The sequence below is a fragment of the Clarias gariepinus genome, chromosome 25, assembly GCF_024256425.1.
Source record: "Clarias gariepinus isolate MV-2021 ecotype Netherlands chromosome 25, CGAR_prim_01v2, whole genome shotgun sequence".
Taxonomy (NCBI): Eukaryota; Metazoa; Chordata; class Actinopteri; order Siluriformes; family Clariidae; genus Clarias; species Clarias gariepinus.
In genome coordinates this window covers 3314419-3342142 of record NC_071124.1, presented here as the reverse complement: position 1 = coordinate 3342142, position 27724 = coordinate 3314419, and the positions used below count along the sequence as shown (strand labels likewise).

The following is a 27724-nucleotide window of genomic DNA, read 5'->3' as shown; positions in this document are numbered from 1 at the left end:
TATTATTATTATGATGATTATTATTTGAGGTTGAAGCCCACGTCCATGTCTGTGTGTCTCTCTGTACAGCAGAACTCTCTGTCTAACTTATTAATACAAAGAAATCCCATTCTGTAAGGTTGAGTATCTTACGCCTTGTTTACACTAAGTTGTCCTTCTTTGGTGCTCAGACAAATACACTCCCTGTTCGGTAATCGGAGAGTGAATCACAGATGAGAAATGGAAAAAGTAGATCAAAGGATAAAGATGAAGTTTTGTCTTAAAACCACTCCAGCGTGTTAAAATTCACTTATACCACTTCAGCGCTGTTATTTCAGCAGAAACCCTTTTTAAATGTAAACAGAAAGGTGCTATAGATCAGAAAATAAATTCTTACTATATATACAAAAAAAAACCTTATTGTCCATCCAAAGGAAGCTTCCCATGAGAAATTCCCATGCTTATTTTTTTTTTTTTAGAGCAGATGTTAAAAACTGAAAAAAAAAAAAAAAGGTTTTTATATTAAAATATTTTTCTTGTTGTATTTTACAGTAATGGATGGACGGACGTGCACCAATAATTCTCTTCCCTCTTTTACACACACACACACACACACACAACCATATTGTTTCACTCCCTCACTCACTCTCTATAGTGATTATCCGGTTCAGGGCCATTGGAAGCCTGCAGCCTGTCCCAGGGGACTCGGGGCACACCCTGGACAGGATGCCAGTCTTTCACAGGGCACACAAGGTCACACACACACTCAGGGGGAATTTGGAAGCGCCAATAATAGTCTAATCTGGATAATAATAGTCTTTGGACTGCGTGAGGAAACCGGAGAACCCGGAGGAAACCCATCGAGCGCGGGAAGAGCATGCATGCTGGATGAATCGAATACTCGACCGTGGAGGTGTGAGGCCACTGTGATAACCCCCACACCATCCTCTCACTCCATATTCATTTACATTATTTACATTATACATCTTTAGTCATTCTACAGGTTCCTTAATACTCCTAAACTTCCTATAATGGCTGGTAATTTGAATTAAATTCGAAGCATTCATTAAAAAATAAAAACAACATCCCCAACAATATGAGGGTGGACATGAAAATATGAGCATTTACCTGCAGGCAGACGCTGTACGATGCACACACACACACACACACACACAACACAACCCGTGTTTTTTTTTTTTTTTCACAATAAATAGGTTATGAGGTCAGACCACACAATTTACATAACGACCTTTAATAGAAAAAAACAAAACAAAAACATACAGCTATAGAAAGACACTGGGTATCACATGTAAACACCTAAAACAGCAATTAGGTAAAATGTATTAATTAATAAATAAAGACTATATACAATATATATATCTTATCATTCGCGAGATTACATCACAGAAATCAGATTTGAAAAACATTAAAAAGTTAAACTATGACTCGGACTTGATTAAATCGCCGAAATATGCAGTTATGGTTTTCAATTTGTTATTCAGGAAGTTCTGCTCCACTTCCACTTTTCCACCCGGGCCGGCCAGAGACGCGATCTACAGTACAGAGAGACGGGGAAGAGAAAAGCATTTCAAACTTAAGCCTTGATTACGGTCTGAGCTGCTGATACACACCAACACGAAACACAATCCTGTTCACATGGACATGTTTGACTTAAATCAAGGGTGTTCAAGTCAAACCGGGACTTGTGATGTGGTGAACTTTTGGGGGAATAAAAGCGATTGACGTTTACAGAAGACTTAAGTGTCTCATCACCGTACTACACTTGAACACATTCGAATGGCGCAAATGTTATTAAAGAAATCCGTATCCTGGAAAATCGACGAGACGCCCTTGTGTGTGTGTGTGTGTGTGTGTGGGAACTGTACACACACACGCACTCATTCACCAGCACCAGTCGCACGTTACAGGAACTCGTCTGGGAGTTATTGCCACACCCCCCGTACGATCCTGACCTCGCTCCAAGACATTCCCACATGTTTGGAAAGGGAGTTCCTGGGAGGCCGGGGTCTCAGATGTGAAGCATCATGGCTGAGAAAAACTTCCTACCTTGATGGTGCATCCATGTAGCCGGGGATTATACACAGTAGAGAAATAGAGGGAGGTTTATTGTTCTGTTATTCTGCTCAGTCAAAAGTCCAGAATAATCAAAACTGTATTTAAAAACTGGTATTTAAAAAAAAAAAGAGGAAAGGCTGCATGCAGACGGGCATCTGGTGTAAAATTGTGGGGAAAAAAAATCAATCAATAAATAAAAACCTGTGGATCAGCTGTGGTGACGCCTAATGAATGTGTGATCGATGATCTGTGCATCAACATGTTTACATTACAGCTGTTTTAAAACAATGTGACGTGACATGATCTCATACAGAATATACAGTGGATACGGAAAGTATTCAGACCCTCTTCAATTTTTTACTCTTTGTTATATTGCAGCCGTTTACTAAAATCATTTAAGTTATTTTTTTCCTCATTAATGTACACACAACACCCCGCACTGACCAAAAAAAAACAAACCTCAGAATTGTTGACATTTTTGCAGATTTAAGTAAAACTGAAATATCACACGGTCCTAAGTATTCAGACCCTTTGCTGTGACACTCATATATTTAACTCAGGTGATGTCCATTTCTTCTGATCATTCTTGAGATGGTTCTACACCTTCATTTGAGTCCAGCTGTGTTTGATTATACTGATTGGACCTGATTAGGAAGCCACACACCTGTCTATATGAGACCTTACAGCTCACAATGCATGTCAGAGCAAATGAGAATCATGAGGTCGAAGGAACTGCCTGAAGAGCTCAGAAACAGAATTGTGGCAAGGCACAGAGGTTACAAAAAATTTCTGCTGCACTTAAGGTTCCTAAGAGCACAGTGTCCACCATAATCCTTAGATAAAAGACATTTGGGACGACCAGAACCCTTTCTAGAGCTGGCCGTCCGGCCAAACTGAGCTATCGGGGAAGAAGAGCCTTTGTGGAGAGAGGTGAAGAAGAACCCAAAGATCACTGTGGGTTGAGATGCAAACGGGAAAAAGTTGTAGAAAGTCAACCATCACTGCAGCCCTCGACCAGTCTGCAGCCCTCCATCAGTTGGGGCTTTCTGGCAGAGTGGCCCGATGGAAGCCTCTCCTCAGTTTAAGACATATTAAAAAACACCGGAAGGACTCCAAGATGGTGAGAAATAAGTTTCTCTGGTCTGATGAGACCAAGATAGAACTTTTTGGCCTTAATTCTAAGCAATATGTTCGGAGAAAACCAGGCACTGTCCAATACAGTCCCAACAGTGAAGCATGGTGGTGGTAGCATCATGCTGTGGACGGGGGTTTCAGCTGCAGAGACAGGACGACTGGTTGCAATCGAAGGGAAAAATGAATGCTGCCAAGTACAGGGATATCCTGGACGAAAACCTTCTTCATAGTGCTCAGGACCTCAGACTAGGCCGAAGGTTTACCTTCCAACAAGACAATGACCCTAAGCACACAGCTTAAATAACGAAGGAGTGGCTTCACAACAACTCTGTGACTGTTCTTGAATGGCCCAGCCAGAGACCTGACTTAAACCCAATTAAGCATCTCTGGAGAGACGTAAAAATGGCTGTCCAACAACGTTTACCATCCAACCGGACAGAACTGGAGAGGATCTGGAAGAAGGAATGGCAGAGGATCCCCAAATCCAGGTGTGAAAAACTTGTTGCATTTTTCCCAAAAAGACTCATGGTAGTATTAGATCAAAAGGGGGGCTTCTACTTAATACTTATAAAAGAGGCTGAATACTTAGGACCATGTGATATTTCAGTTTTTTCATAAAAATGTCAACAATTCTGTGTTTGTCAATATGGGGTGTTGTGTGTACATTAGGGGGGAAAAAAATGAACTTAAATGATTTTAGAAACTGGCTGCAATATAACCGTTTCCGTACCAACTGTATAATATACGATAACACCTCTCTCAATTTCTCTCTCTCTCCCGTCTCTCGACATGCCTACATTCTACGCTCTCACCTGCTCCATGTCAGCGTTCCTTGGAAGAAAGTACACGATGTTCTCCGAAATCATTCTGGCCAGCCGGAAGATTTCAAAGGTACGAGCAGGTTAAGGAATTTCAGCTGTAACAGAGACAAACACTGAACTGATCCGATCAAACACCCTGATCTCAAGAGTCTCCAAATCAGTCTGATCTCAAGGGTTCGGTTGAATCACAGGAAGCTGGTACTCTCTCTATTTGGGGTGTGGTGCTCTTCTTAAACCACAAACGCTTCTCAACTATGACGATTTGTTCTAAATCATTAATGAATGACATATCTGTTAGCATTTAAATTCGCCGTTGTAGCACGTCAACGAGACACGCAAGTTTCGGTTCTCTCGGAGCGTCTATAACCAAGGCGTTTCCTCACCAGACTCTCTCTATAGTCTCTCAAAGTTAATAAGAGGGAAATGTGCAGGTTACTGGGAAACTGAGAAAAGTGTTAAAGTTTTGTTTTTATCCTAAAGATGTCAACTTAAAGGTCCCGTATGTTAAGTTAACGCAGGTCTCGGAGCTCACCTGAAGAGTGTTGTGTGTTAAGTTTCGGGGTCTATGTAAGTGTGTTACTACTGAGCCACGCCCCTTTGGAGAGACAGCAGGGCTGAGCACCAAGTCAGGGGGGAGGGGTGTCTTCTTATATGAGGTCACATTAGGGAGGCCGATCTAATTGGCTAATACAAACATAAACGTTCATGCATGGGAGTTTCTTAGTAACCCATTTTTAAACATTTTCAAACATCTTTTGGTTCTTTAAATAAGAAAAAATATTCTGGAGATGTTGGGAAATTTAAAGGTCCTGTATTATAAGTTAATGCAGGTTTCAGAGCTCACCTAAAGAGTGTTAGGTGTGTTAAGTTTCGGGGTCTATGTAAGTGTGTTACTGCTGAGCCACGCCCCTTTCAAGAAACAGCAAAGCTGAGCACCAAGTCAGGGGGGAGGGGTGTCTTCTTATATGAGGTCACATAAGGGAGGGAAAAAATCTGATTGGCTAATACAAACATAAAAAAAAGTTGTTTAAAAATGACTAAAGTGAATTTTGCATAAAAGGTCCGCTTTAAAGTCAGATCGATCTGACACTGGAGACTCCTTCCATTTCTACATGTTAATTAATCATTGCGTTATAGAAAACTTCACACGGTAAAAAATTATATAAAATGTTTCTAAAGAATGAGCTGTTGCTATAGAAACAAAACATTTTCAACAAGCGCATTATTTTGCAGCTGCGTTACTGTCGATACGTTCTGACCAATCGGAATCCAGAATTTAAAAAAGCTAGCATTAAGTTATGAATAAAAAGAAAAGTTAGTGCAGCTTGCTGTTGCTAATAATAATAATAATAATAATAATATTGAGATACTAGTCAGTAATTGTGCATTGAAAACGTGACGTAAAGGATATCCATCAGGGCTCATCATGGTCTTGATGTTGAAGACGTTGGCGCTGAGGTACTCCGGTCCCCCCCACGGCGGGCTGAGGAAGACCACGTCGGCCCGGAGCCGCGGCGCCACCTGCAGGAAATCCGCCTGGATGAAGTCGATCCATTGGCTGACTCCGTACACTGCAGCGTTGTTCTGTGCCAGCGCTAGTCGCACCGGGTCGATATCGATGGCGATCACTGAGAAAAGGGAAAAAGGAAAACTGACTCAACTTTTTTGAGACGTCATTTCCAAAGTGGTGTACCGTGTTAAAAACCTCTGTACCTGCGTTTCCAGCCAGAGCGAACTGGATCGCATTTCCTCCCACACCGCAGAAGGCATCGACGATGACCAGCCTCTGGGACGCGACCTGCGCCCTCTGTGCAATGTGCTCGGCGATCTTCTCAGGCGTGACCGAGAACCAGCCCTCTGGAGAGAAACCACACACATTTCCAGAGCTGAATCTAATCTGCTTAGTCAAACCGAAACCAATTAGCTAGAATCCGGCGAGGGTCTGGCGTAAACACCAAAACAAAAGATAAACACGCTACGGTACTCATAATAAGCGAGACTGGACGTTATTTTTCATTTATTACAGGTTGCGATTGCCTGGCTTCACCACTAGGAGGCAGCGATCTGTGGAATGGAGTAAAGCACGAGTGTCAATCCTGATTACTGAAGCACCGGACACGGAAGCTCGAGCCCAAAACGGCGCTGCGTTTCCATGACGATTTTGCGACTTTTGCGTAGCTCAGTGGCGACGGAAAGTTTAACAGACTGTGTCCTCCTGCTTCTCTTCGCACATCAACACCATCTGTTTCAGGCTCCACCAGACAGCTCCGATTTTTCCGCCTCTTGTGTTTCACGGTCCTCTGAGAATAAAACACCTGCAGCGAGCCATGCGGTCTCTGACACAACTTCCTGTTTACTCTGTGTGCCCAAAACACATGGAGGCACAATATAGGCTTCAAAAAAAAGCACAAAACGTCTTTAAGTTATTATGTAGTTTTATATTTTTAACTATATAATTTCACTATTAATGGGATAAAACATATCCACGCTGATTAAAAGATAAACACTTATACGATGTGTGCTATTTCAGTCTGAGTAAAGAAGAGGTGGCTTATGTGGCTGTCATTAAAAGGAAGGCGGAGTATCCCATGGGCTTTTCCTTTTTTTTTAGGGAAAGAAGGCGTGGCCCCTGGGAATGCTAGTTTCAGGAAATAAGGCGTGGCCTCTGGGCTTGCTATTGCAGCGAAGAAGGCGTGGCCCCTGGGCTTGATAGTCTCATGAAAGAAGGCGTGGCCACTGTAATGACAAGCTAGGAGAAGGAGGCGTGGTCTCTGGGTTTGTGAGGCTCAAAAAAGGAGGCGTGGCATCTGGGCTTGCTAATCTCAGGAAAGTAGGCGTGGCCTCTGGGCTTGTCATTACAGTGAAGGAGGAGTGGTCTCTGGGCTTGTGAGTCTCAGGAAAGTAGGCGTGGCCTTTGTCCTCGTCATTCCAGGGAAGGAGGCGTGGTCTCTGGGTTTGTGAGTCTCAGGAAACAAAGCGTTACCACTAATCATGCTAATCTCAGTAAAGTAGGAGTGGCATCTGTTAGTAAAGTAGTTGGGTCCTCTGGGCTTGTCATTACAGTGGAGAAGGCGTGGCCTCTGGGCTTGTCAGTCTCAGGAGGACAGGCGCGGCTTCTGTGCTCATCACCCCCAGTGGGTGTATTTACTTTTTGTTAATTGATGTATTACTTCACGATGACAGACACCCCGACCTAATGCCGTGTCAAAGATCTAAAAATCACAGGTTGTACTTTAATAACTGATGTGTTTAAAATGAACTATTTGTTGATGTTTTTGTTAATGCAGCCGAGTCTAAAACTCCAAACTGTCTTCCGCCACCTCCAAAAAAACCCAGAGGTGCATGTGAGGAACACTTCTGTCTAAAGTCCTTCCAAGCTCTAATGGAACAATCTATAAACCTAAGTGGCTTAAAACTCTCACTTAAAAGTGCGCTTCATTATTAATTCATCCCACAGACGTACGTCATGTCTATACCCAGTGGAGGAACATCCTGGGGTTCTTCAGAGAAAGTCTGATCGATTTTTGCTTTGACACTCAGTCTTAAAATCGATCTCTCATGAATATATCTCAGCGTCGTTTATATTTATAACACGATGGAGGTAAGAGGGAGGCGTGGCTCGGGGGAGGTTCCCGCAGGCCGTGTTGATATGATACAGTATAAAGAGAAGATTAAAGCTCTGATGTCTGATCTGAAACGCTCAGCGCCGTGCCTGATGATCCGAGCTCTGAGAAACTCCTAACGGCGAGTTGGTAGTCATGGAGCTCTGAAGAGGCGCTTGGTGTACAAAAGCGATCTGATAAACCTGACTGCTTATTAAACCTCGCTCGAATTAGAAAAGCTTAATTTACCGAAGCTGATAAACTCTTTATTTTACCGTTATCAGTTACAAAACAGGAATAAACTGCATTCGAATGGATTTAATTAGAATAGACGTTTGGATAAAAGTTGATTGAGTCAGTGGGCTCTGCAAAAACTGAGAATAATGAAAACGCATCTGTGTCGGGGCCAGTGAAGGAGGTGTGGCCTATGTATAATTTAGTCACAGTAAAGGAGGTGTGGCTTATGCATCTGTCAGTCCAGTGAAGGAGGTGTGGCCTATGCATCTGCCAATCAGAGTAAAAGGAGGCGTGGCCTCGCTATCAGGCAGTTCCATTAAAGATGTGGCTTATCCATTACCAGTCCCATTAGAGGAGGTGTGGCCTATGTATTAACGAATCCAGTTCTAGGAAAGGAGGCGTGGCTTATGTAGTCACAGCAAAGGCTTATGCATCTGTCAATCCCAGTAAAAGAGGTGTGGCTAAAGCATCTGTCAATCCCAGTAAAGGAGGTGTGGCCTATGTATCATTTAGTCCCAGTAAAGGAGGTGTGGCTTATGCATCTGTCAGTCCTAGTAAAGGAGGTGTATCTTATGTATAATTTAGTCACAGTAAAGGAGGTGTGGCTTATGTATCTGTCAGCCCCAGTGAAGGAGGTGTGGCTTATGCATCTGTTAGTCCCAGTTAAGGAGGTATGGTATATGTACTATTAGTCCTAGTAAGAGGGTTGTGGCTTATGCATATATGTCAGTCCCAGTAAAGGAGGTATGGCTTATGTATAATTTAGTCACAGTAAAGGAGGTGTGGCTTATGTATCTGTCAGTCCTAGTAAAGGAGGTGTATCTTATGTATAATTTAGTCACAGTAAAGGAGGTGTGGCTTATGTATCTGTCAGCCCCAGTGAAGGAGGTGTGGCTTATGCATCTGTCAGTCCTAGTAAAGGAGGTGTATCTTATGTATAATTTAGTCACAGTAAAGGAGGTGTGGCTTATGTATCTGTCAGCCCCAGTGAAGGAGGTGTGGCTTATGCATCTGTTAGTCCCAGTTAAGGAGGTATGGTATATGTACTATTAGTCCTAGTAAGAGGGTTGTGGCTTATGCATATATGTCAGTCCCAGTAAAGGAGGTATGGCTTATGTATAATTTAGTCACAGTAAAGGAGGTGTGGCTTATGCATCTGTTAGTCCCAGTTAAGGAGGTGTGGTCTAGGTACAAATTACTCCCAGTAATGGAGGTGTGGCCTATGTATATGTCAGTCCCAGTAAAGGAGGTGTGGCCTATGTATATGTCAGTCCCAGTAAAGGAGATGTGGCCTATGTATATGTCAGTCCCAGTAAAGGAGGTGTGGCCTATGTACAGTGGTGTGAAAAACTATTTGCCCCCTTCCTGATTTCTTATTCTTTTGCATGTTTGTCAGACAAAATGTTTCTGATCATCAAACACATTTAACTATTAGTCAAAGATAACACAAGTAAACACAAAATGCAGTTTTTAAATGATGGTTTTTATTATTTAGGGAGAAAAAAAAATCCAAACCTACATGGCCCTGTGTGAAAAAGTAATTGCCCCCTGAACCTAATAACTGATTGGGCCACCCTTAGCAGCAATAACTGCAATCAAGTGTTTGCGATAACTTGCAACGAGTCTTTTACAGAGCTCTGGAGGAATTTTGGCCCACTCATCTCTGCAGAATTGTTGTAATTCAGCTTTATTTGAGGTTTTTTTTAGCATGAATCGCCTTTTTAAGGTCATGCCACAACATCTCAATAGGATTCAGGTCAGGACTTTGACTAGGCCACTCCAAAGTCTTTATTTTGTTTTTCTTCAGCCATTCAGAGGTGGATTTGCTGGTGTGTTATGGGTCATTGTCCTGCTGCAGCACCCAAGATCGCTTCAGCTTGAGTTGACGAACAGATGGCCGGACATTCTCCTTCAGGATTTTTTGGTAGACAGTAGAATTCATGGTTCCATCTATCACAGCAAGCCTTCCAGGTCCTGAAGCAGCAAAACAACCCCAGACCATCACACTACCACCACCATATTTTACTGTTGGTATGATGTTCTTTTTCTGTAATGCTGTGTTACTTTTACGCCAGATGTAACGGGACACGCACCTTCCAAAAAGTTCAACTTTTGTCTCGTCGGTCCACAAGGTATTTTCCCAAAAGTCTTGGCAATCATTGAGATGTTTTTTAGCAAAATCGAGACGAGCCTTAATGTTCTTTTTGCTTAAGTGGTTTGCGCCTTGGAAATCTGCCATGCAGGCCGTTTTTGCCCAGTCTCTTTCTTATGGTGGAGTCGTGAACACTGACCTTAATTGAGGCAAGTGAGGCCTGCAGTTCTTTAGATGTTGTCCTGGGGTCTTTTGTGGCCTCTCGGATGAGTTGTCTCTGCGCTTTTGGGGTAATTTTGGTTGGCCAGCCACTCCTGGGAAGGTTCACCACTGTTCCATGTTTTTGCCATTTGTGGATAATGGCTCTCACTGTGGTTCGCTGGGGTCCCAAAGCTTTAGAAATGGTTTTATAACCTTTACCAGACTGATAGATCTCAATTACTTTTGTTCTCATTTGTTCCTGAATTTCTTTGGATCTTGGCATGATGTCTAGCTTTTGAGGTGCTTTTGGTCTACTTCTCTGTGTCAGGTAGCTCCTATTTAAGTGATTTCTTGATTGAAACAGGTGTGGCAGTAATCAGGCCTGGGGGTGACTACAGAAATTGAACTCAGGTGTGATAAACCACAGTTAAGTTATTTTTTAACAAGGGGGGCAATCACTTTTTCACACAGGGCCATGTAGGTTTGGATTTTTTTTCTCCCTAAATAATAAAAACCATCATTTAAAAACTGCATTTTTTGTTCAATTATATTATCATTGACTAATAGTTAAATGTGTTTGATGATCAGAAACATTTTGTGTGACAAACATGCAAAAGAATAAGAAATCAGGAAGGGGGCAAATAGTTTTTCACACCACTGTATATGTCAGTCCCAGTAAAGTAGGTGTGGCCTATGTATATGTCAGTCCCAGTAAAGGAGGTGTGGCCTATGTATATGTCAGTCCCAGTAAAGGAGGTGTGGCCTACCTATGTGTTAATCTTAGGTGATTTATATATTCTTAGCCCAAGTAAAGGAGGTGTGGCCCATGTATAATCAGTAATAGTAAAGGAGGTGTGGCTTATGCATCTGTTAGTTCCAGTAAAGGAGGTGTGGCTTATGTATAATTTAGTCACAGTGAAGGAGGTGTGGCCTATGTATATGTCAGTCCCAGTAAAGGAGGTGTGGCTTATGCATCTGTCAGTTCCAGTAAAAAAGGGTGTGGTCTAGGTACAAGTTACTCCCAGTAAAGGAGGTGTGGCCTATGTATAATTTAGTCACAGTAAAGGAGGTGTGGTCTTTGTACAAGTTACTCCCAGTTAAGGAGGTGTGGCCTATGTACTATTAGTCCCAGTAAAAGGGTTGTGGCTTATGTATGTCAGTCCCAGTAAAGGAGGTGTGGCCTATGTATGTCAGTCCCAGTAAAGGGGGTGTGGCCTATGTACTATTAGTCCCAGTAAAAGGGTTGTGGCTTATGTATGTCAGTCCCAGTAAAGGAGGTGTGGCCTATGTATATGTCAGTCCCAGTAAAGGGTGTGTGGCCTATGTACTATTAGTCCCAGTAAAAGGGTTGTGGCTTATGTATGTCAGTCCCAGTAAAGGGGGTGTGGCCTATGTACTATTAGTCCCAGTAAAAGGGTTGTGGCTTATGTATGTCAGTCCCAGTAAAGGGTGTGTGGCCTATGTACTATCAGTCCCAGTAAAAGCAGTGTAGCTTATGCATGTGTTAATCTCAGTAAAGGAGGTGTGGTTTACACAAGTTAGTCACAGAAAAGTAGGTGTGGCTTATGCATCTGTCAGTCCTGGTAAAGGAGGTGTGGCCTTTGTATATGCTACTCACAATAAAGGAGTTCTTCTCCTCTCTGTCAGTCTCTGACTCTCCCTCATTCTGTCTAAATCTCTGATGCAGGAGGCGCAAAGGGGCTTTTTCAGTAACGTCAGCACTTCTATCTGCAGACACAGGCAGTTCATCAGGCGCTGCACCCCTGGTCAAACCACACACCTTCTCTCTCACACTCTCACTTTCTCTCTGTCGCACACACACAAACACACACACACACAGTCACTTCGCTCTCTCCTCTGGTCCCACTCTGGTAATCCCTTAAAAAAATTTTTTGGGTGAAAAAGTCAGACCCGCATTAATCTAATGACAGTGCTGATTCATTAACCTGTCTCACACACACACACACACACACACACACACACACACACACACACGCGGGCGAACGCAAACTGCAATCTCACTGATCAAACCGACACATTAAAAATGAATTCACACCCATACAGGGGCTGAAAATAACTCTCCTGAAGTCTGAGCAACTTCCTGAGTAAGTGTGTCTCAGCCAGGTGGTGTGAATATAATAACCTTTTCACTGCAGACACATTTTGGTTAAACATTTTGGTGTAAACTCCTGCAACACTTTTGTGTAACACCAGAGTAAGAGAGGACCTTAAGTCAGCACGTTTATACAATATATGTCACTTTAAAATGTAAAAAACATTCTTATAAAACCACAGGAAGGACAATTCAATTGAAGTTATGCTTTAAAAGAATAACACAGGTATTGTAGAGCCCTCTGCTGGCTGAAAGCGGAAATGCAATTTCAAGTCTATTCTGAAGGGGGTGGAGCTAAGCAAGTCTATTCTGAAGGGGGTGGAGCTAAGCAAGTCTATTCTGAAGGGGGTGGAGCTAAGCAAGTCTATTCTGAAGAAGGAGGAGCTAAGCAAGTCTTTCCTAAAGGGGGTGGAGCTAATTAATTAGGTGAGTAAAGTGCAGTTTAATAAAAAAATTAAAAAATCTATTAAAAGCATTTTAAATAATAGCAGGGTTATTTTAGAGCCCACTTCTGACTTAAAGCTGTTTTCAGAAGTGTTCTGGACGGAAGGGGTGGAGCTAAGCAGGTCTGTTCTAAAAGGGGTGGAGTTAATTTATCAGGTTTATTCTCTTATACATCATAACGCCCTTAATAAGCACCTGTTGATATTATAAAAATGCATGAAATTATTTACCCCCCTTAAAAATTATATTAAAAAAAAATATTTTAATCATAAAAGTGCGATACATTAATAAAGATCTTTCTGTCTGACCGTGATCCAGTTTAACGCCCTTGTCGAATCGGGAGAACAGGCGATAACGCTGAGCCCAGTACTTCGCCAACTCCGGCTCGGCTGCGATCTCGGGAGGCACGTCCACGTCCACGTCCCCCCTCCTCCTCCACCTTCTGGCTTTCTTCTTCTTTTTTTTCTTCTTCAAAACTGAATGCAAGTATAGATGTGATTAGGCAAAAAATATTATCCACATGTCCAAAGTTTAAATAAAATCTTTAAATAAAATCTTTAAATAAAATTGTCTGTATTTATTTATAAAATCCAGTTGCATGATAAGGTACGATATATTTCATGGACACTCACCCGTCTTTCTATAAACATATAAAAACCATCTTATAAACCAATCGATAAACAGCCAATCAGAGTCTACAGTATGTTGTTTCAGTTGTGTTGCCAGATTGGACATTTTTTGACTTAATTGGAATTCTTATACAATTGACACAGTGTGAGTTCCGGTGCTGATGGTGTGTGTGTCTGTCTGTCTGTCTGTCTCCAGCGTGTTAAAATGCACTTATACCACTTCAGCGCTGTTATTTCAGCCAAAGTGAAAATATGAACTAATCCCAGTCAAAATATTCACTTTATCTTTTCTAATTAATATCTATTGGTGCAGGTGTTTGTTTACATTGAGACAGTAGCGCATTAGTAGATTATTATAAAGTAGATTATTAAATCCCACACATAACTGTTCATAACATCACTTTTACTCCACATTTAGATTCACTGATGGTGCAGATTAAACTTCAGGCAGAGATCTAAGGACTGCAGGAGATTCAGTAAAGTCTGTACAGTTTTACGTGATGCTGTGACAAAATCTGCCTGGACGGATATACAGACAGACGGAACCGACTGGTTTCTGGTTCTCCAAAGTACGAAATGAAAAGACATTATTGAAAGAGTGAGTTCTGACTAATTTACACACAGAGTCAGCAAAAAAAAAAGAATATTTATGTAATATCATGATTCTATAATAAAATAATATTATGATTATATGATTATATTATTAATATAATATCCATCATACTATTTTACTTTTTCTAAGTGTGTATACATTATTTTGGCTGACTCTGTATTTTATTTATTTTTTATTGGAGCAGTTCAGTATTGTATGGTGGAGATTTTGTTGTGATCTGGCAACCCGGGTGGAACACAGTGTGCAGCTGGGAGAGAGTTACACGACTGTTATAACGGCGTGTGTAACGGCTCAACTATGACCTCTCACCCCAGGAGTTTACACATTAAACTACGCTTTGTTTTTCCTTGATTCTAACCTCCGCTTTCATTGTCCGGAGCATCAGGAAGCAGAAAGTCAGGGATGTCCAGAGTCACAATCTCCCTCCCGTGTTCCTTACAGTCAGAGGGATCATCTGCTTCCTGCTCAGGTTCGTTCGGCGGTTCTGGTTCCAGCCGCTTGATGTCCCGGTGTTCTTCGGGTTCTGCGTGCTCTTTAGGCTGCGTAGTCTCGCTGATGTCCTCACTACACTCCTGTAGATCCGTCTGGAGTCCGTCTTCTGATCCCGCGGTCTTCTCGGTTTGGATCTTCTGGAGGAAATTCTGCACCTGGAATGAAAAGCAAGGATGCGATGATGTAATAAAGTGCCCGAGGAGGCGTGGCCTGTTCTCTGTGTCTGTCAGTCTTCCGCTTTTTAAAGCATGCACTTTTTAATGTCTGCGCTTTCTTGCAATGCGTTTTGCGTGTTTGTGTTCTTACTTTCTGAAGCGTTTTGTTGATCTTGGGCTCCGCAGTCTCTCCGTCCTCGTTAAAGAACACGTGCTTGTTGAGTTTCCCCGTGGCTTTCTGTCTCCCCTTGGCTTTCTTCTCAGTTCCCTCTCCAGTTCTCCTGAACTTTAAAACACTCACAAACCTGCAGGAGCGCAAACACACCATGTGATTCTGAACACACATATTGGTGTGTGTGTGTGTGTGTGTGAGTATCTGAGAGTGTGTACGGGTCTCACTTGTGTTGAGGGTCACGTTTGAGACCCAGACGCTCCCACGCTTCGTCAGGAGGCATCTGAGCGAGTTCTTCCACGTCTAGCTCATGACTGAGGGGCAAAATGAACACACGAGCTCTAATTGTACAGATAATCTAAATAAAACGCTTCACACTAAATCCATATAAACGACGATTAACCTTCTTTTCATCTTGGCTTTCCGTTCTGGCGGCTCGTCTTCATCACCATCATCTTCATCGGAGGCGCTCCTCACTGCCTGGCTCCCTCTGTCTGACCCGACTGAAGTACTCGACCTCGGGTTCTTATCGCTTCCTGAAACAGGAATCACAGTCAGACTGATATACAGAAGCCAGAGACAACAATTTTTTTACTGAAACACGCCTACTTTTCTGACACTGACAAATAGTGCCATGCCTCCTTTACTAACTTTGACACAGGCCACGCCTCCTTTAGTAAATGACATATGCAGGCCACGCCTCCTTTATTACTATTGACAGACAGAGGTCACACCTCCTTCACTGGGGCTGGTAGCGATGTCTATCTAATCTATGGACAAAGGCCACACCTCCTTTACTGAAACAGATACACAGGCCACGCCTCCTTCACTGAAACCGGGATACACAGGCCACGCCTTCTAAATTAAAACTAAGATACACAGGCCACGCCTCCTTCATTGAAACCGAGATACACAGGCCACGCCTCCTTCACTGAAACAGATACACAGGCCACGCCTTCTTCATAAAAACTAATAGATACACAGGCCACGCCTCCTTCATGAAACTAAGAAACACAGGCCACACCTCCTTTATTAAAACTCAGCTACAAAGGCCACGCCTTCTTCATGAAATTGACACAGGCCACGCCTTCACTGAAACTGAGATACACAGGCCACGCCTCCTTCACTGAAACAGAGATACACAGGCCACGCCTCCTTCACTGAAACAGATACACAGGCCACGCCTCCTTCACTGAAACAGATACACAGACCACGCCTCCTTCACTAAAACAGATACACAGACCACGCCTCCTTCACTAAAACAGATACACAGGCCACGCCTCCTTCACTAAAACAGATACACAGGCCACGCCTCCTTCACTAAAACAGATACACAGGCCACGCCTCCTTCACTAAAACACACACAGGCCACGCCTCCTTCACTAAAACACACACAGGCCACGCCTCCTTCACTAAAACACACACAGGCCACGCCTCCTTCACTAAAACACATACACAGGCCACGCCTCCTTCACTAAAACACATACACAGGCCACGCCTCCTTCACTAAAACACATACACAGGCCACGCCTCCTTCACTAAAACACATACACAGGCCACGCCTCCTTCACTAAAACACATACACAGGCCACGCCTTATTCAGTGAAATATGGATACACACCACGCCTCCTTCACTGAGACTTTAGTGTTAAAGTGGCAAAGCTAAAGCTAAAAAATAAACCAGCTTAAACCGTTATGGTCGTTACGTAATGATGTCATTAAATTATTTAACTCCATGGGATCGTCTCCTGTACGTGGGTCTTACCCTGCGTGTCGGTGCGGCCCGATGCAGCCGGTCTTTTCCGGTCTCCTCCATCGTGAGGCTCATCAGCATAACTACAGTGTAAAGTTTTATTAATATCACCCCGCTTGTGATTCTCTAAACTTAAACTGTTAACGAGCTCTGTGATGACGTCAGAGTTTTCTTCTGGAAACTTCTCCGCTTCTCCCGATATCTGATCACAGCAAGAGGAAGACTCGTGTTGCTCCTCCTCATGGTGTTCCTCGTCTCGAGCAGCATCTGCGCTAACCGTCTCGTCTGTAGTCCAGCCCTGAGAAGACCAGTAGCTAAACTGCTCCCAGTAATATCCATACGTCTGATTAGCATGCTCCTCCCACTTTTCCTTCCATTCGGGACACGCCCACGGAGCCGCAGGAGATGCGTTGGAGAACTCAGCGTGTTTCTCCACCCAGCTCGTCCACAGGAGGCTTTCTCCATGCAGATTCCAGTACTCCAGCCAGGCATGCTGGGAAATAATCACACACACACACAGTCAGTTAACACTCGGCTTCATGAGACGGTCTGAGGCACAATTTCAGGTTAAATACAGTAATTTAGGTAAGTGCTGAGTGACGGAGAGACATAACATCAATATCATGATGAATGGTGTTACACCTCAGGAGACAATGCGTCTCACTCTGTGTTTTTATTCTAAATAATAGTTACAGACTCGACTGGACGCAGTATTCAGTACTCAATCTTACATGTTTTAACTGTTCTAATCTCGTGCTTTTTAATGCTCAATTATTGGTAGCAGACAGAAGGACAGACAGATTATGTTCAATTATATTTGGAGAAAACAAAAATAAACATTAAAGTTTTCACAGACACAAAGATTTATAAAGTAATGGACAAAGATAAACAGACAAATTAATAGACAGACAGACAGAAAAGCAAGCAGGCAGGAAGACTGACAGTCGAACAGATTAACAGACATACAGACAAACAAACAGGCAGATGGATTAATAGTCAGACAGACAGGGGTTAACAGACAAACAGACAGGCAGACAAAGATTAACAGACAGACAGACAAATTACTAGACAGATAAATAGACAGACAGGCAGATAAAGATCAGACAGGTGAAAAGAGACAGATTAATAGACAGACAGAAAGAGATTATTAATCTGCTGTCTGTCTATTATACAGATAAAGAGACAGACAGACAAACAGGTTAATAGACGAAGAGATAGACAGACTTAAATGTGATTATTTTAACTGATTTATAGATTATAGATTAACAGACAGATTAATAGACAGACAGACTCATGTTATGTCTAATGTCAGGGTGTAATTACATCAGCATGAGACTCCGGCTCTCTGCAAGTCTCGTCCACAACAGCCTTCACCTCCTCCTCCTCCCGCTCTTCCTCCTTGTGCCTCTCCTTGCTTTGCTTGTCCTCCTCTTCCTCATCTTCGGCCTCCTCGTCTCCCATCACCAGCTCCAGCTGTGAGGTTTTAGAATAATTAGCGTCCTTCTTCTTATTCTTCTTCACTCTGTATCCGTTCTTGCTCTACACACAACACAGTAACAACATTAACATTAACACATGACATACACACACATGCTCACACAATACGAGAGCTCCAGATAAAGACGTACAGCTCTGCTCTGCAGTGAGGAGCTGGAGAACGCCACAGGAAGCCCCAGCGTGACCATCAGCAGGGTTTCTTCATCCAGCTCTGTGTCCTCCTCCTCCTCCTCCTCCTCAGAGGCGCTGGGATGCTGGTCTTCATCCTCCTCCTGACAGACTGCACATGGGACAGTAAGGACACAGGGTTCAGAGCTCACTCCAACATAAATCAGTTAAAATAATCACATGGATCTCTCGCACACCTGGTGTCTGATCGTGGGTCTGATCTCGCAGAGACCTCGGATCCGATCTGTACAGCTTTCGATCCCTGCAGCAGGGAGAGGAACAGGAGAGGAACTCAATTACTACAGCATGGACTACCCCTACAACATGGGGTGCACATACTTTTAGTAAGAGAGGACAGGTCTAAGTCTGAACTACTGCATACTCACGTGACAAAAGCTCTAGAACAAAAGCACTGGATCGTCATTTCTTCTTCTCCCTCTGCACCTGGATGGAAAAACAGATCAGCGATCGGACCCACGTGCCGCTGAGCATGTCTGATCATCATATCAGACACTGAACAAGAGGACGCCTACTAATGTGGGCAGACACCCGGGACAGCCAATCAGCACGCACGCTTCAACGTCGAAGTGACGTCAAGACCTCATAGTTTAAAATGTACAAATATCAAACAGAAACAGCGAAAGATCAAACGCGGTGGAGTGTTTAAAGTGTTGCGCCGCGGCAAACGCTGAGCAGGGGATGCTGGGAAAACAGACGACAAGTTAAAAGACCCCGGAAAGCAATTACAAAAATGAGGGTTTAATATTTAATATTATTTTAAAATGTATTTCTTTTTTATTTTATTTGTTATAATTACTACGTTTTTTATTTATAAAATTTTTTATTTTAAAACTCTCTTGTATTTAAAAAAATATTAACTTAAGCTGTTTTAATTTTATTTTTATTTATTTATTTTATAGAAATACATTTTTAGTTTTTAGTTTCTGGTGCCTCTTTACAATGTTTTTCCCCTTTCTTTTCCTTGTGTGTTCTTTACTTATAAATTCATTTATTTTGTGTGTATATAAAAGAATCTTTGTGGGAATGAAGGAATCAAATATTTTACATTACGAATACCAAAAATAATATCAAGCTTAGTTTACTTATTTACCAAAGAATAAATTCGTAGTGAACTACAAAAAAATAAATTGTTTTATTCGTTATTTCTTTTTTTCTTGACTTTTAATAAATAAAAAAAAATGAATTAAATACACACCTTAAATTTAAAACGTTTAATAACACAGTATATACACCAGCTTAAGTTTATTCATTATTCTTGTTCTAATTCTTTTAATACTGAATGAATTTATTATTTTTAATGTTTATTTTTTTTTTTTATTAATTAAATAAATAGAAAAATTGCGCGAGCACGTAGGGTAAGAAACAGATTAATAGACAGGCAAAGGCAGACAGATTAATAGATTAACATATTAATTGTCATAAGAGACGAGGCTACGATGTCTAAAACGTTAGTACTTAGTTGTACTGAGCTAAGTTGAGGACTTTTGTTTTGAAAGCCAGTTTGCGGAAGTCTGCGGAAGATGACGCTGGAGGCTTTTCCGGTTCGTGTCACCTGTAAAAAAAAGCCGGGTGGGGAAACCCGGAAGAATAATAGAGTAACAACATCAGCAAAAATAATAGATATCTGTTTCTATAGACAGTTATCTAACACTTTAATTGATTTTATTAGATGTGGAGAAGAAGCAGGTCGTGACAGAAGGTGTAAGTTTTAAATGATTATTTCTGTGTACTGTATTGTGTTTGTGGGTTTGGTGTTTTAATGCGGCAGGTTTAATGAGCGAGTGGGTTTATTATTAGAGTTTTTATTCTCAGCCTGAGACACTGCAGCACTGAGGCTCAAGATTCGGTTTAAATATCAATTATTACAGTAAATATTAGTTTATTTCCATGTCAGTGTGGATTTAGGAAGGATGTGTCATGTCAGAGTTAGTGTAAAAAAAATGTAGGTTTAATTCTGAATACTAACTGCTCTTATTTATACTTATTTAATTTTATATTATGATTATTATTATTAGTAGTAATAATAATATTAATAAAAAAATACTAAATTCACCTTGAAAGAAAGTTTGCAGTGTTAATTAAATTGTAATTTAAAATTATATGAGCTTTACTCATTTCTTTTTACACATTTGTACTTTTTTTTCCATGTGCAGTTATTCATCATAGTGTCTGTATAATTCATAAAAATAAAAAAAAAGATTTTCATGTTTTTTTTCCATGATTCATTTCTTTCTTTTTGTGATTTTACAAACAAGGATTTATATATAATTTATTTTTAATTTAATAGTTTATTGTCAGTTTTAAGTTTAAATCACTCACTCATCTTCTACACCCCTTTATCCTGTATTCAGGGTCCCGGGGGCGGAGCCTATCACAGGCGACTTAGGGCCTGGGGCGGGGTACACCCTGAACAGGGTGCCAATCCATCACAGGGCACACACACACACAGCTAACCACTACACCATCGTGCCACTGACTTTAAAGTAAACTTCTTACATTTTTTCATGCGCTTTTATTATTATTATTATTATTATTATTATTGTTATTGTTATTTAAAAAAAATTCACATGATTCCATTTTTTTAAATTATGTGTCCTTTCATGTTTATTAAATTTTTTTGTTGTATTTTTAGGATTAGATTTTATTTAACTTTTACTGTTAAAAATTTATTCGTCTTTTGTCTCACTCAGGTGTGTGTGTGTCGGAGCCCGAACCCGAGCCGGACGGCTGCTGGCGAGGGGCAGCCTGAAGCAGTATGTCGGGACACAATGCGTCGTGCTGGTCTGGGGATGAATCCTCCAGTCCTCTCATGTGTCTCCTCATGGCCTTGGAGGATTGGGTGGCGTGGGAGAATCTTCAGGACTACCTCAGCTTCCTGGAGTACCTGGTGTGGGTGTTCACGCCCCTGGCCATCGTCTTCATCCTCCCCTTCGTCATCGTCGTCCTGCTCTACCTGTCCATCCTCTTCCTGCACGTCTACAAGCGCAAGAACCAGCTGAGGGAGGCCTACTCGAATAACCTGTGGGACGGCGCCAGGAAGACGCTGGCCACGCTGTGGGACGGCCACGGAGCCATATGGCACGGTGCGTACGCCGCAGAGGGGCGAACAGCGAGGATGTTAACAGTGAAACATTAACATTATCACTATCATATCATTGTTAAAATACACTTAATGGACAATATGTATTTAGAGTGAACATATGAAAAAGCGTTTAAACCACCTATGTGTGGGACACAAATGTGATACGACAAAACATAAAACCAAGAGAGGATTAAAAAAATGAAAAATGGAGACAGAGCAGGTCTAATAAGGAGACGAACCTTTTCTTCATATCAGGTTATGAAGTCTATGGTTTAGAGAAGATTCCGGAAGACGGACCCGCCCTCATCGTCTATTATCATGGAGCGATTCCCATCGACTACTACTACTTCCTGGCGAGATTGATCCTCCAGAAAGGCCGCGCGTGTCACTCGGTGGCTGATCACTTCCTGTTCAAGGTCCCAGGTAAAGACGCGAGCGGTGATGCGGTAATACACTCCAATTAATGTGATTTATTTGTTATGATTATTTATTAATTATGGATTTTTTTTACAGAACTTCATACCAGAACTCGACTGAAGTCTGTTAGTCCTAATGAATGAGGTGTGGTCTCTGTCAGTCATTGTGAAGGAGGCGTGGCCTGTCAGTAGTTCTGAAGGTGTGGACTCTGTTAGTAGCTACGAAGAAGGCAGTAGTTCTGAAAGAGCCATGATGGCCTCTGTCAGTGTTGCTGGAGGAGGCGTGGCCTCTGTCAGTCTTTCTTAAGGAGGTGTGGCCACTCCTTCTTCTCCTTGTTTTATGGTGATTGGCATCCATTAAGTTGCATTACACCACCCCTGTACTCTTTTCTCTCTTCTCTTTATTTTCATTAACCGTGGCCTCTTTTTTCGTCTTTGTAAAGTGACCTCGTGGCCTCTGTCAGTCCTAATAAGGGGGCGTGTCCTCTGTCAGTAGTTCTGGGGGAGGCATGGCATCTGGCAGTCATTGTAAAGGGGGCGTGTCCTCTGTCACTCTTTAAGTAAACGTGTCCTCTGTCAGTCTTTAAGTAGATGTGGTCTCTGTCAGTCAGAGGTGTGGCCTCTTCTTCTTCTCCTTGTTTTATGGTGTTTGGCATCCAGTAAGTTGCATTACGTCACCCTTTACTCTTTTCTCTCTTCTTTTTTTAATTATTAACCGTGGTCTCTGTCAGTATTTCTGTAGAAAGCCTGGCCTCTGTTAGTCCTAGTAAGGGGGCGTGTCCTATGTCAGTAGTTATGAAGGAGGCATGGTCTCTGTCAGTGGTTCTGAAAAAGGCATTACCTCTTGTCAGTCCTAACAATGGTGTGTCCTTTGTCAGTAGTTCTGAAGCAGATGTGGTCTCTGTCAGTATTTCTGAAGGATCTGCAGGAGACGTGGCTTCTGTCAGTCGTTCCGAAGGAGGCGTAGTATTCTCCCAGACCAAGAAAGTTTTTTAAATCTGATCATAAAAATATGCACTATGCGTGTAAAAAATCCTTTTTGACTTTTATTGCCAGTTAAATGATCATCGCTTGCTTTTTTAAAATACCATCAGGATTCAAGCTTCTGCTGGAGGTGTTCAGCGTGATCCACGGGCCTCAGGAGGAGTGTGTGAAGGCTCTGCGCAGCGGTCACCTGCTGGGAATCTCCCCGGGAGGCGTACGGGAGGCTCTGTTCAGCGACGAGACATACCCGCTGTTCTGGGGCAAGCGCATAGGCTTTGCACAAGTGGCCATCGATTCCAAAGTGGTACGTGATCATGTACACGTTCTGGAGATTTAAACTGAAACTGCATAAAAACTGTTCCACTGAAGTCCCTTGGTTTCTCCCTTTTCCTCTGTCCTCAGCCAATCATTCCCATGTTTACTCAGAATGTCCGGGAGGGATTCCGCTCTCTGGGAAATCTGAGTAAGTCTCGCGCAAAACCGTCAAATAGATCTACCCAAACTCCAGAGTTTAGCTTCCTTCTGATTAATCACAAACATTTCCTCTTCAGGATTTTTCAGATGGTTGTATGAGAGGTTTCGTCTGCCCATCGCGCCGGTCTACGGAGGATTCCCGGTCAAATTCCGCACTTATCTAGGCGACCCCATTCTCCACGATCCCAAACTCACAGCGCCCGAGTTGGCTGAAAAGGTACGGCATCCGGGACTGAGAGCATCGTCCATTAATTCATCCAACCAACCATCACAGTATCTGTCTATCCATCTAGTCATTCATATGTCCAACCTGCCATACATCTGTCCATCCAGAGAACCGGACATCTACCCAGTTAATCCATCCATCTGTCCATCCACTCAAACTACTAGCCTTCCATTCATTTATTCATTAATTCCCACCAACCATCCCTACATTCAACCCCTTTTTATCCTGTTTTTATATCCATCCATCTCTTCAACCAAACACCCTCTTATCTGTCCATCCACCCACCCAGTAAACAAACCACACACTTGTCTATTCATTCAGGGTTGACGAAACAATACATCTACAATATGTCAATCCATCCATTCATATATCCACCCAACCAAATATCTGTACATTTTATCAACATCTTTTAATCCGTCCAACATTTAACAACATCTATCTAGTTAATAGATTCAACAAGAAACCCATCCATTTATCCAGCTATCTGTCCATCCACTCAACCAGCACTTCTATTATTCATTAATCCCACCAACAGTCCCTTCATTCATCCATCCATCTATCCATCCTTCAGAATACTTCTCAGTTTATCTACCTATCCCTTTCTTTAACCATACATCCTTTCATTTGTCCCTCCATCCAACCGAAACACCTGTCAGTAACCCCTCATCCATCCATCCATCCATCTATTTGACCAAACAAACTTTTGCTCATCTGACTGTCCATCCATTCATCCATCCATCCATCCATTCATTCATTCATCCATCCAGAGAACCCAATCTAAAATTTATATTTTATTCAACCAGTTGTCTGTCTAACCATTTATCCATCCAGGATTGATCAGCTATCTGTCCAGCCCATCATTCAACTGCTAAACCTGCCATCCGTCCATTTAACCCGGCCAATTATCCCTCTGTCCACTTCTCTTCATTTGTTCACATCAATTGTCCATCCATCCATTAACCTAAGCTTCTTAGAACAAGGCATTGTCAAAGTCCTGTAGTCTTGTAACAATCAATCCAGCCATCAAACTGTCTATCCATCCATCCAGTCATTCCATTTTCCAACCATCCATTCCTCCCTCCCTCCCTCCATCCATTCCAGTGCTTCACCACAACACAGTCGTTCCTATTGTGATTAAAAGTCTTGCTATGGTTCAGTAAGCAACACTAACTCCATGAAATATTCAGTTGATTATAAACATTCCTCTCTCTAATCCGATCCTTTCTTCAGGTGCAGGCAGCAGTTCAAGCGCTTATCGACCGACACCAAAAGGTACCTGGCAGCATCCTGCGAGCGATCCTGGAGCGATTCCACATGCGCCCCAAAGAAGAATAACACTCGCTCCTTTCAGGCGCTCTTCGACCGATTATACAGCAACGCCTGAAGAAGAACAACAGCACCACTCGCTCTCTCTCTCAGGCTACAAAACAAAAACGTTGCGACGTCTCCTCCCAGCATAATTCAACAGAGAACTGGAAGTGTTGCAAGTGTTACCAAAATTAATATCTCATCATTGTGCGTGTGTGATAATTAAATTTTTCATGTTACTGATGATGTGTGTGGCATGGACAAGACAGTGTGCTCGGATGTCACAGAATAAGAAAAAAAAGATTGCTAATGTCGGTGTGTTTTGTGTCTCATGTGTAAGTGAAGTGAAAGAGAGTGCATTGTGTGTTTTTTTATATGTGGGTGTTTTTTTTTTGTTGTTTGTTTTTTAATCCGTGACTTATTTGCACACTTTGATTTTTTTTTTTCCTTTTTTTTTTTGAAGGACCACTGCCAAAACAAACGAGGCCTTTTGGTTACTTGATGTCAGACATGATATAATAACTGTTAGAGCTGGTGTGATTTTAAGATAAATTTTTTTCTTACATTTAAAAAAAAATGTGATGATTAACGTAATAATGGGGAAAATGATTATTATTCTTATTTTTAAAACAAAACGTACTGTGATTATCTGTAATCCATGACTTAATGAGATTTATTGGACTGAGAAGTTTTTACGGTTTTAAAAACCAAGTCTTATGGTTTTTAGACAGCACGGGTCTTAAGGACTGATAATAATAATAATAATAATAATGAGCCGTTAGATTAATGACGAAAATCATAACATTCCTTGACAAGCAAAGCGACTAAAAGTCTTGTGATTATTGGTTTTTTAGCTGCGATTTTATCGCATCAAACTTCTAAAAGGTATTTAAAATGTGTTATTTTCTTAACAAAAAACTTATATATATATATATATATGATATATATAAACTATTGTACCAAATTGCCAGTTTTAACAGACGCATCTACCATCCAGATCTCATCATTTATCATTTTATATAACAGTTATGTCTTGGGGTCAGCGCGGGGTGATGAAGCGGAGTTACTGTTACTTCCAGGAAGATTATTATTTTCCCGATAACCGCATGTGACATGAAGTGTTTATATCTTTCCCTGCTGCTTACACCACGATGAGTTTTATTAAACGATGACACGTCATGTTTTTTCTTTTTTTCCTTTTATAGGTACACTATAAACACTCCCTCCTTCATCCTGGTCCTGCGTCTGACTTTTAAAATCACAGCATGTTGACTGTTACAGAGCCCCGGCACTGGAGACTCCTTCCGTTAGCATGAAATAAATCTGTCTTTACATGATGATGTGTTTGTACGGAAATGATAACGGGTTCAAACCAGCTGTGATTTGCAGCTGTACTAGTGTCGGAGGTGCTGCTAGGAATTATACGCCTGTGTTAGAGGTGGAGCTGAAAATCTGGCAACTTCGTATGAGTTCATCAACACTATATAGATCATATACAGTATAAAGCAGTGATGGAGTCAGGACAGTGCATTTTGTTATTCTCCTTCTATCTATGAAGGAACATATCACGCTCGTTATTGTCAGTCCTGCTAGGAGAGTGTTCCTTTAACGGATCGAGAGTGTAAGGACGGTGGAAAGGCCAACAGTATGATCACGGCGCAGCGTGTTTCCCTGTACAGATCAGTTTCCCTGTACAGATCCGTCCAGTGGTGCGTTAATTGTAGATCGAAAACACTGAAAATAAAACTTATTTTTTGATTAAGTCTGGGTCTTTTTTTTTTCATCAGCTCATACCAATTAGCGGCCGTTTAAAGCAGCTGATTACTGAAAGCCTCCGGCATGTTTGAATTTTGCACAAGCATTAAGATTCTGCTACAAGCTCCAGATCAAACATGTTCATACATTTTTAACTATCTGAGTTGTACAAACTTAAGTGTTCTAATATATAGATAAAGAACAGCAACATTGATGTATAAAGCTAATGTAACTGGGTACGCTACCAGTCAAAAGTCTGGACACACCAGACTTCTACTGGAACTCCATGTTCGTTCTTGATGTTTATTTCTTTCTACATTTCTGTAAAACAATGCTGAAAGCGTTTATTCCAAAATACACAATAATCTCCTCTGAACAGTTGATATTGAGATGTTTATCTGCTACTTCTGCTCTGTAAAGCTTCATAACGGCTCTAATCTGAGGTGCTGGTTGTTAATTGGTGATTTCTGAGGCTGGTGACTCTAAATGAACTTCTCCTCTGCAGCAGAGCTCAGTTTTGGTCTCGCTTTCCTGGGAAGGTCTTCATGAGAGACAGTTTCATTATAGAGCCTGATGTGTGTGTGTGTGTGTGTAGGAATGCTCTTACTTTCACCATGCAGCTTCAAGAAGCTTTAAGTCATCTCCAGTCATTATCTCTTATTTTCAACCACATTTCTTGAACAAAGTTGACGCTTCAGCACTGACCTTCCTGGTTCTTAATCCCAGTTCCAGTAGTTTTCTTTCTATATACAGTTAGTCTCTATCATGAACATCCTAAATAAATAAATAAATAGATGTCCAAATTGTTATTCATCTAATGAAGCATAATAATTTCTGTACTCACTGATAACCAAAATCCTTGGAAAAACTTTTACAGTAAAGTTTGATTAGAAAAACATTTTACTGTCTATATGAAATCTTACATAAATCTAATAAATGTTGGCGTTTATTAAGGATTTGTTCTGTAGCATCCTTATAATAAATAGCAACAGGAACGATCTAGAACCTGAAATTCCTTATTCCAAATATATTAACGAAATATGTTTTTTAAAAATATGCTATTTGAATGTGGGCGTGGCTTTAAAACCTTTTTCAAAGCTGAGAAACTTGAGAAACTTCTTTCCGTAGAACCTTGACCCTTACATGAAAATCTGACGAAAACCCATTGACGTATGATCTTTTTGTCTTGGGCGTATAAATAGCGCTGAACCTTGGAATTATTTTCTGTAATTATGAGCTAGCTTGCTATCTGATCTGATTTACAAATAAAACAAAATCCA

The 27724-nt window shown here is 41.6% G+C and overlaps 2 protein-coding genes across 2 annotated transcripts; one reads left to right on the top strand and one right to left on the bottom strand.

Annotated features, from left to right (window-relative positions):
* Window positions 1–1221: 1221 nt before the first annotated feature.
* tgs1 (trimethylguanosine synthase 1) lies at window positions 1222–18976 on the bottom strand. The gene is made up of 14 exons (XM_053487124.1): window positions 18565–18976; window positions 18376–18440; window positions 18142–18290; window positions 17837–18052; window positions 16526–17006; window positions 15164–15296; window positions 14988–15074; window positions 14740–14893; window positions 14300–14588; window positions 13008–13175; window positions 5724–5867; window positions 5422–5638; window positions 4002–4080; window positions 1222–1532 (listed from the first exon to the last, which is right to left on the bottom strand). Exons 1-14 carry the CDS (start codon window positions 18681–18683, stop codon window positions 1419–1421), a joined length of 2415 nt encoding a protein of 804 aa, XP_053343099.1. The 5' UTR covers window positions 18684–18976; the 3' UTR covers window positions 1222–1418.
* A 787-nt stretch (window positions 18977–19763) lies between these two features.
* tmem68 (transmembrane protein 68) lies at window positions 19764–26447 on the top strand. Its single transcript, XM_053486210.1, has 7 exons — window positions 19764–19898; window positions 20890–21282; window positions 21537–21704; window positions 22792–22985; window positions 23084–23144; window positions 23233–23372; window positions 24612–26447. Exons 2-7 carry the CDS (start codon window positions 20955–20957, stop codon window positions 24714–24716), a joined length of 996 nt encoding a protein of 331 aa, XP_053342185.1. The 5' UTR covers window positions 19764–19898; window positions 20890–20954; the 3' UTR covers window positions 24717–26447.
* The last annotated feature ends 1277 nt before the right edge of the window (window positions 26448–27724 follow it).

Excerpts from the sequence above, each read along its gene's own strand:
- tgs1 (XM_053487124.1), bottom strand. The coding sequence starts at position 18,683 with ATGATGATCAGACATGCTCAGCGGCACGTGGGTCCGATCGCTGATCTG. Across the intron at positions 17,007-17,836 it reads AGCCGGAGTCTCATGCTGAT|CATGCCTGGCTGGAGTACTG; the intron begins GTAATTACACCC and ends ATTATTTCCCAG. Across the intron at positions 15,075-15,163 it reads AAAGCCAAGATGAAAAGAAG|TCATGAGCTAGACGTGGAAG; the intron begins GTTAATCGTCGT and ends TTTGCCCCTCAG.
- tmem68 (XM_053486210.1), top strand. The coding sequence starts at position 20,955 with ATGTCGGGACACAATGCGTCGTGCTGGTCTGGGGATGAATCCTCCAGT. Across the intron at positions 21,283-21,536 it reads CCACGGAGCCATATGGCACG|GTTATGAAGTCTATGGTTTA; the intron begins GTGCGTACGCCG and ends TCTTCATATCAG. Across the intron at positions 21,705-22,791 it reads CTTCCTGTTCAAGGTCCCAG|GATTCAAGCTTCTGCTGGAG; the intron begins GTAAAGACGCGA and ends AAATACCATCAG.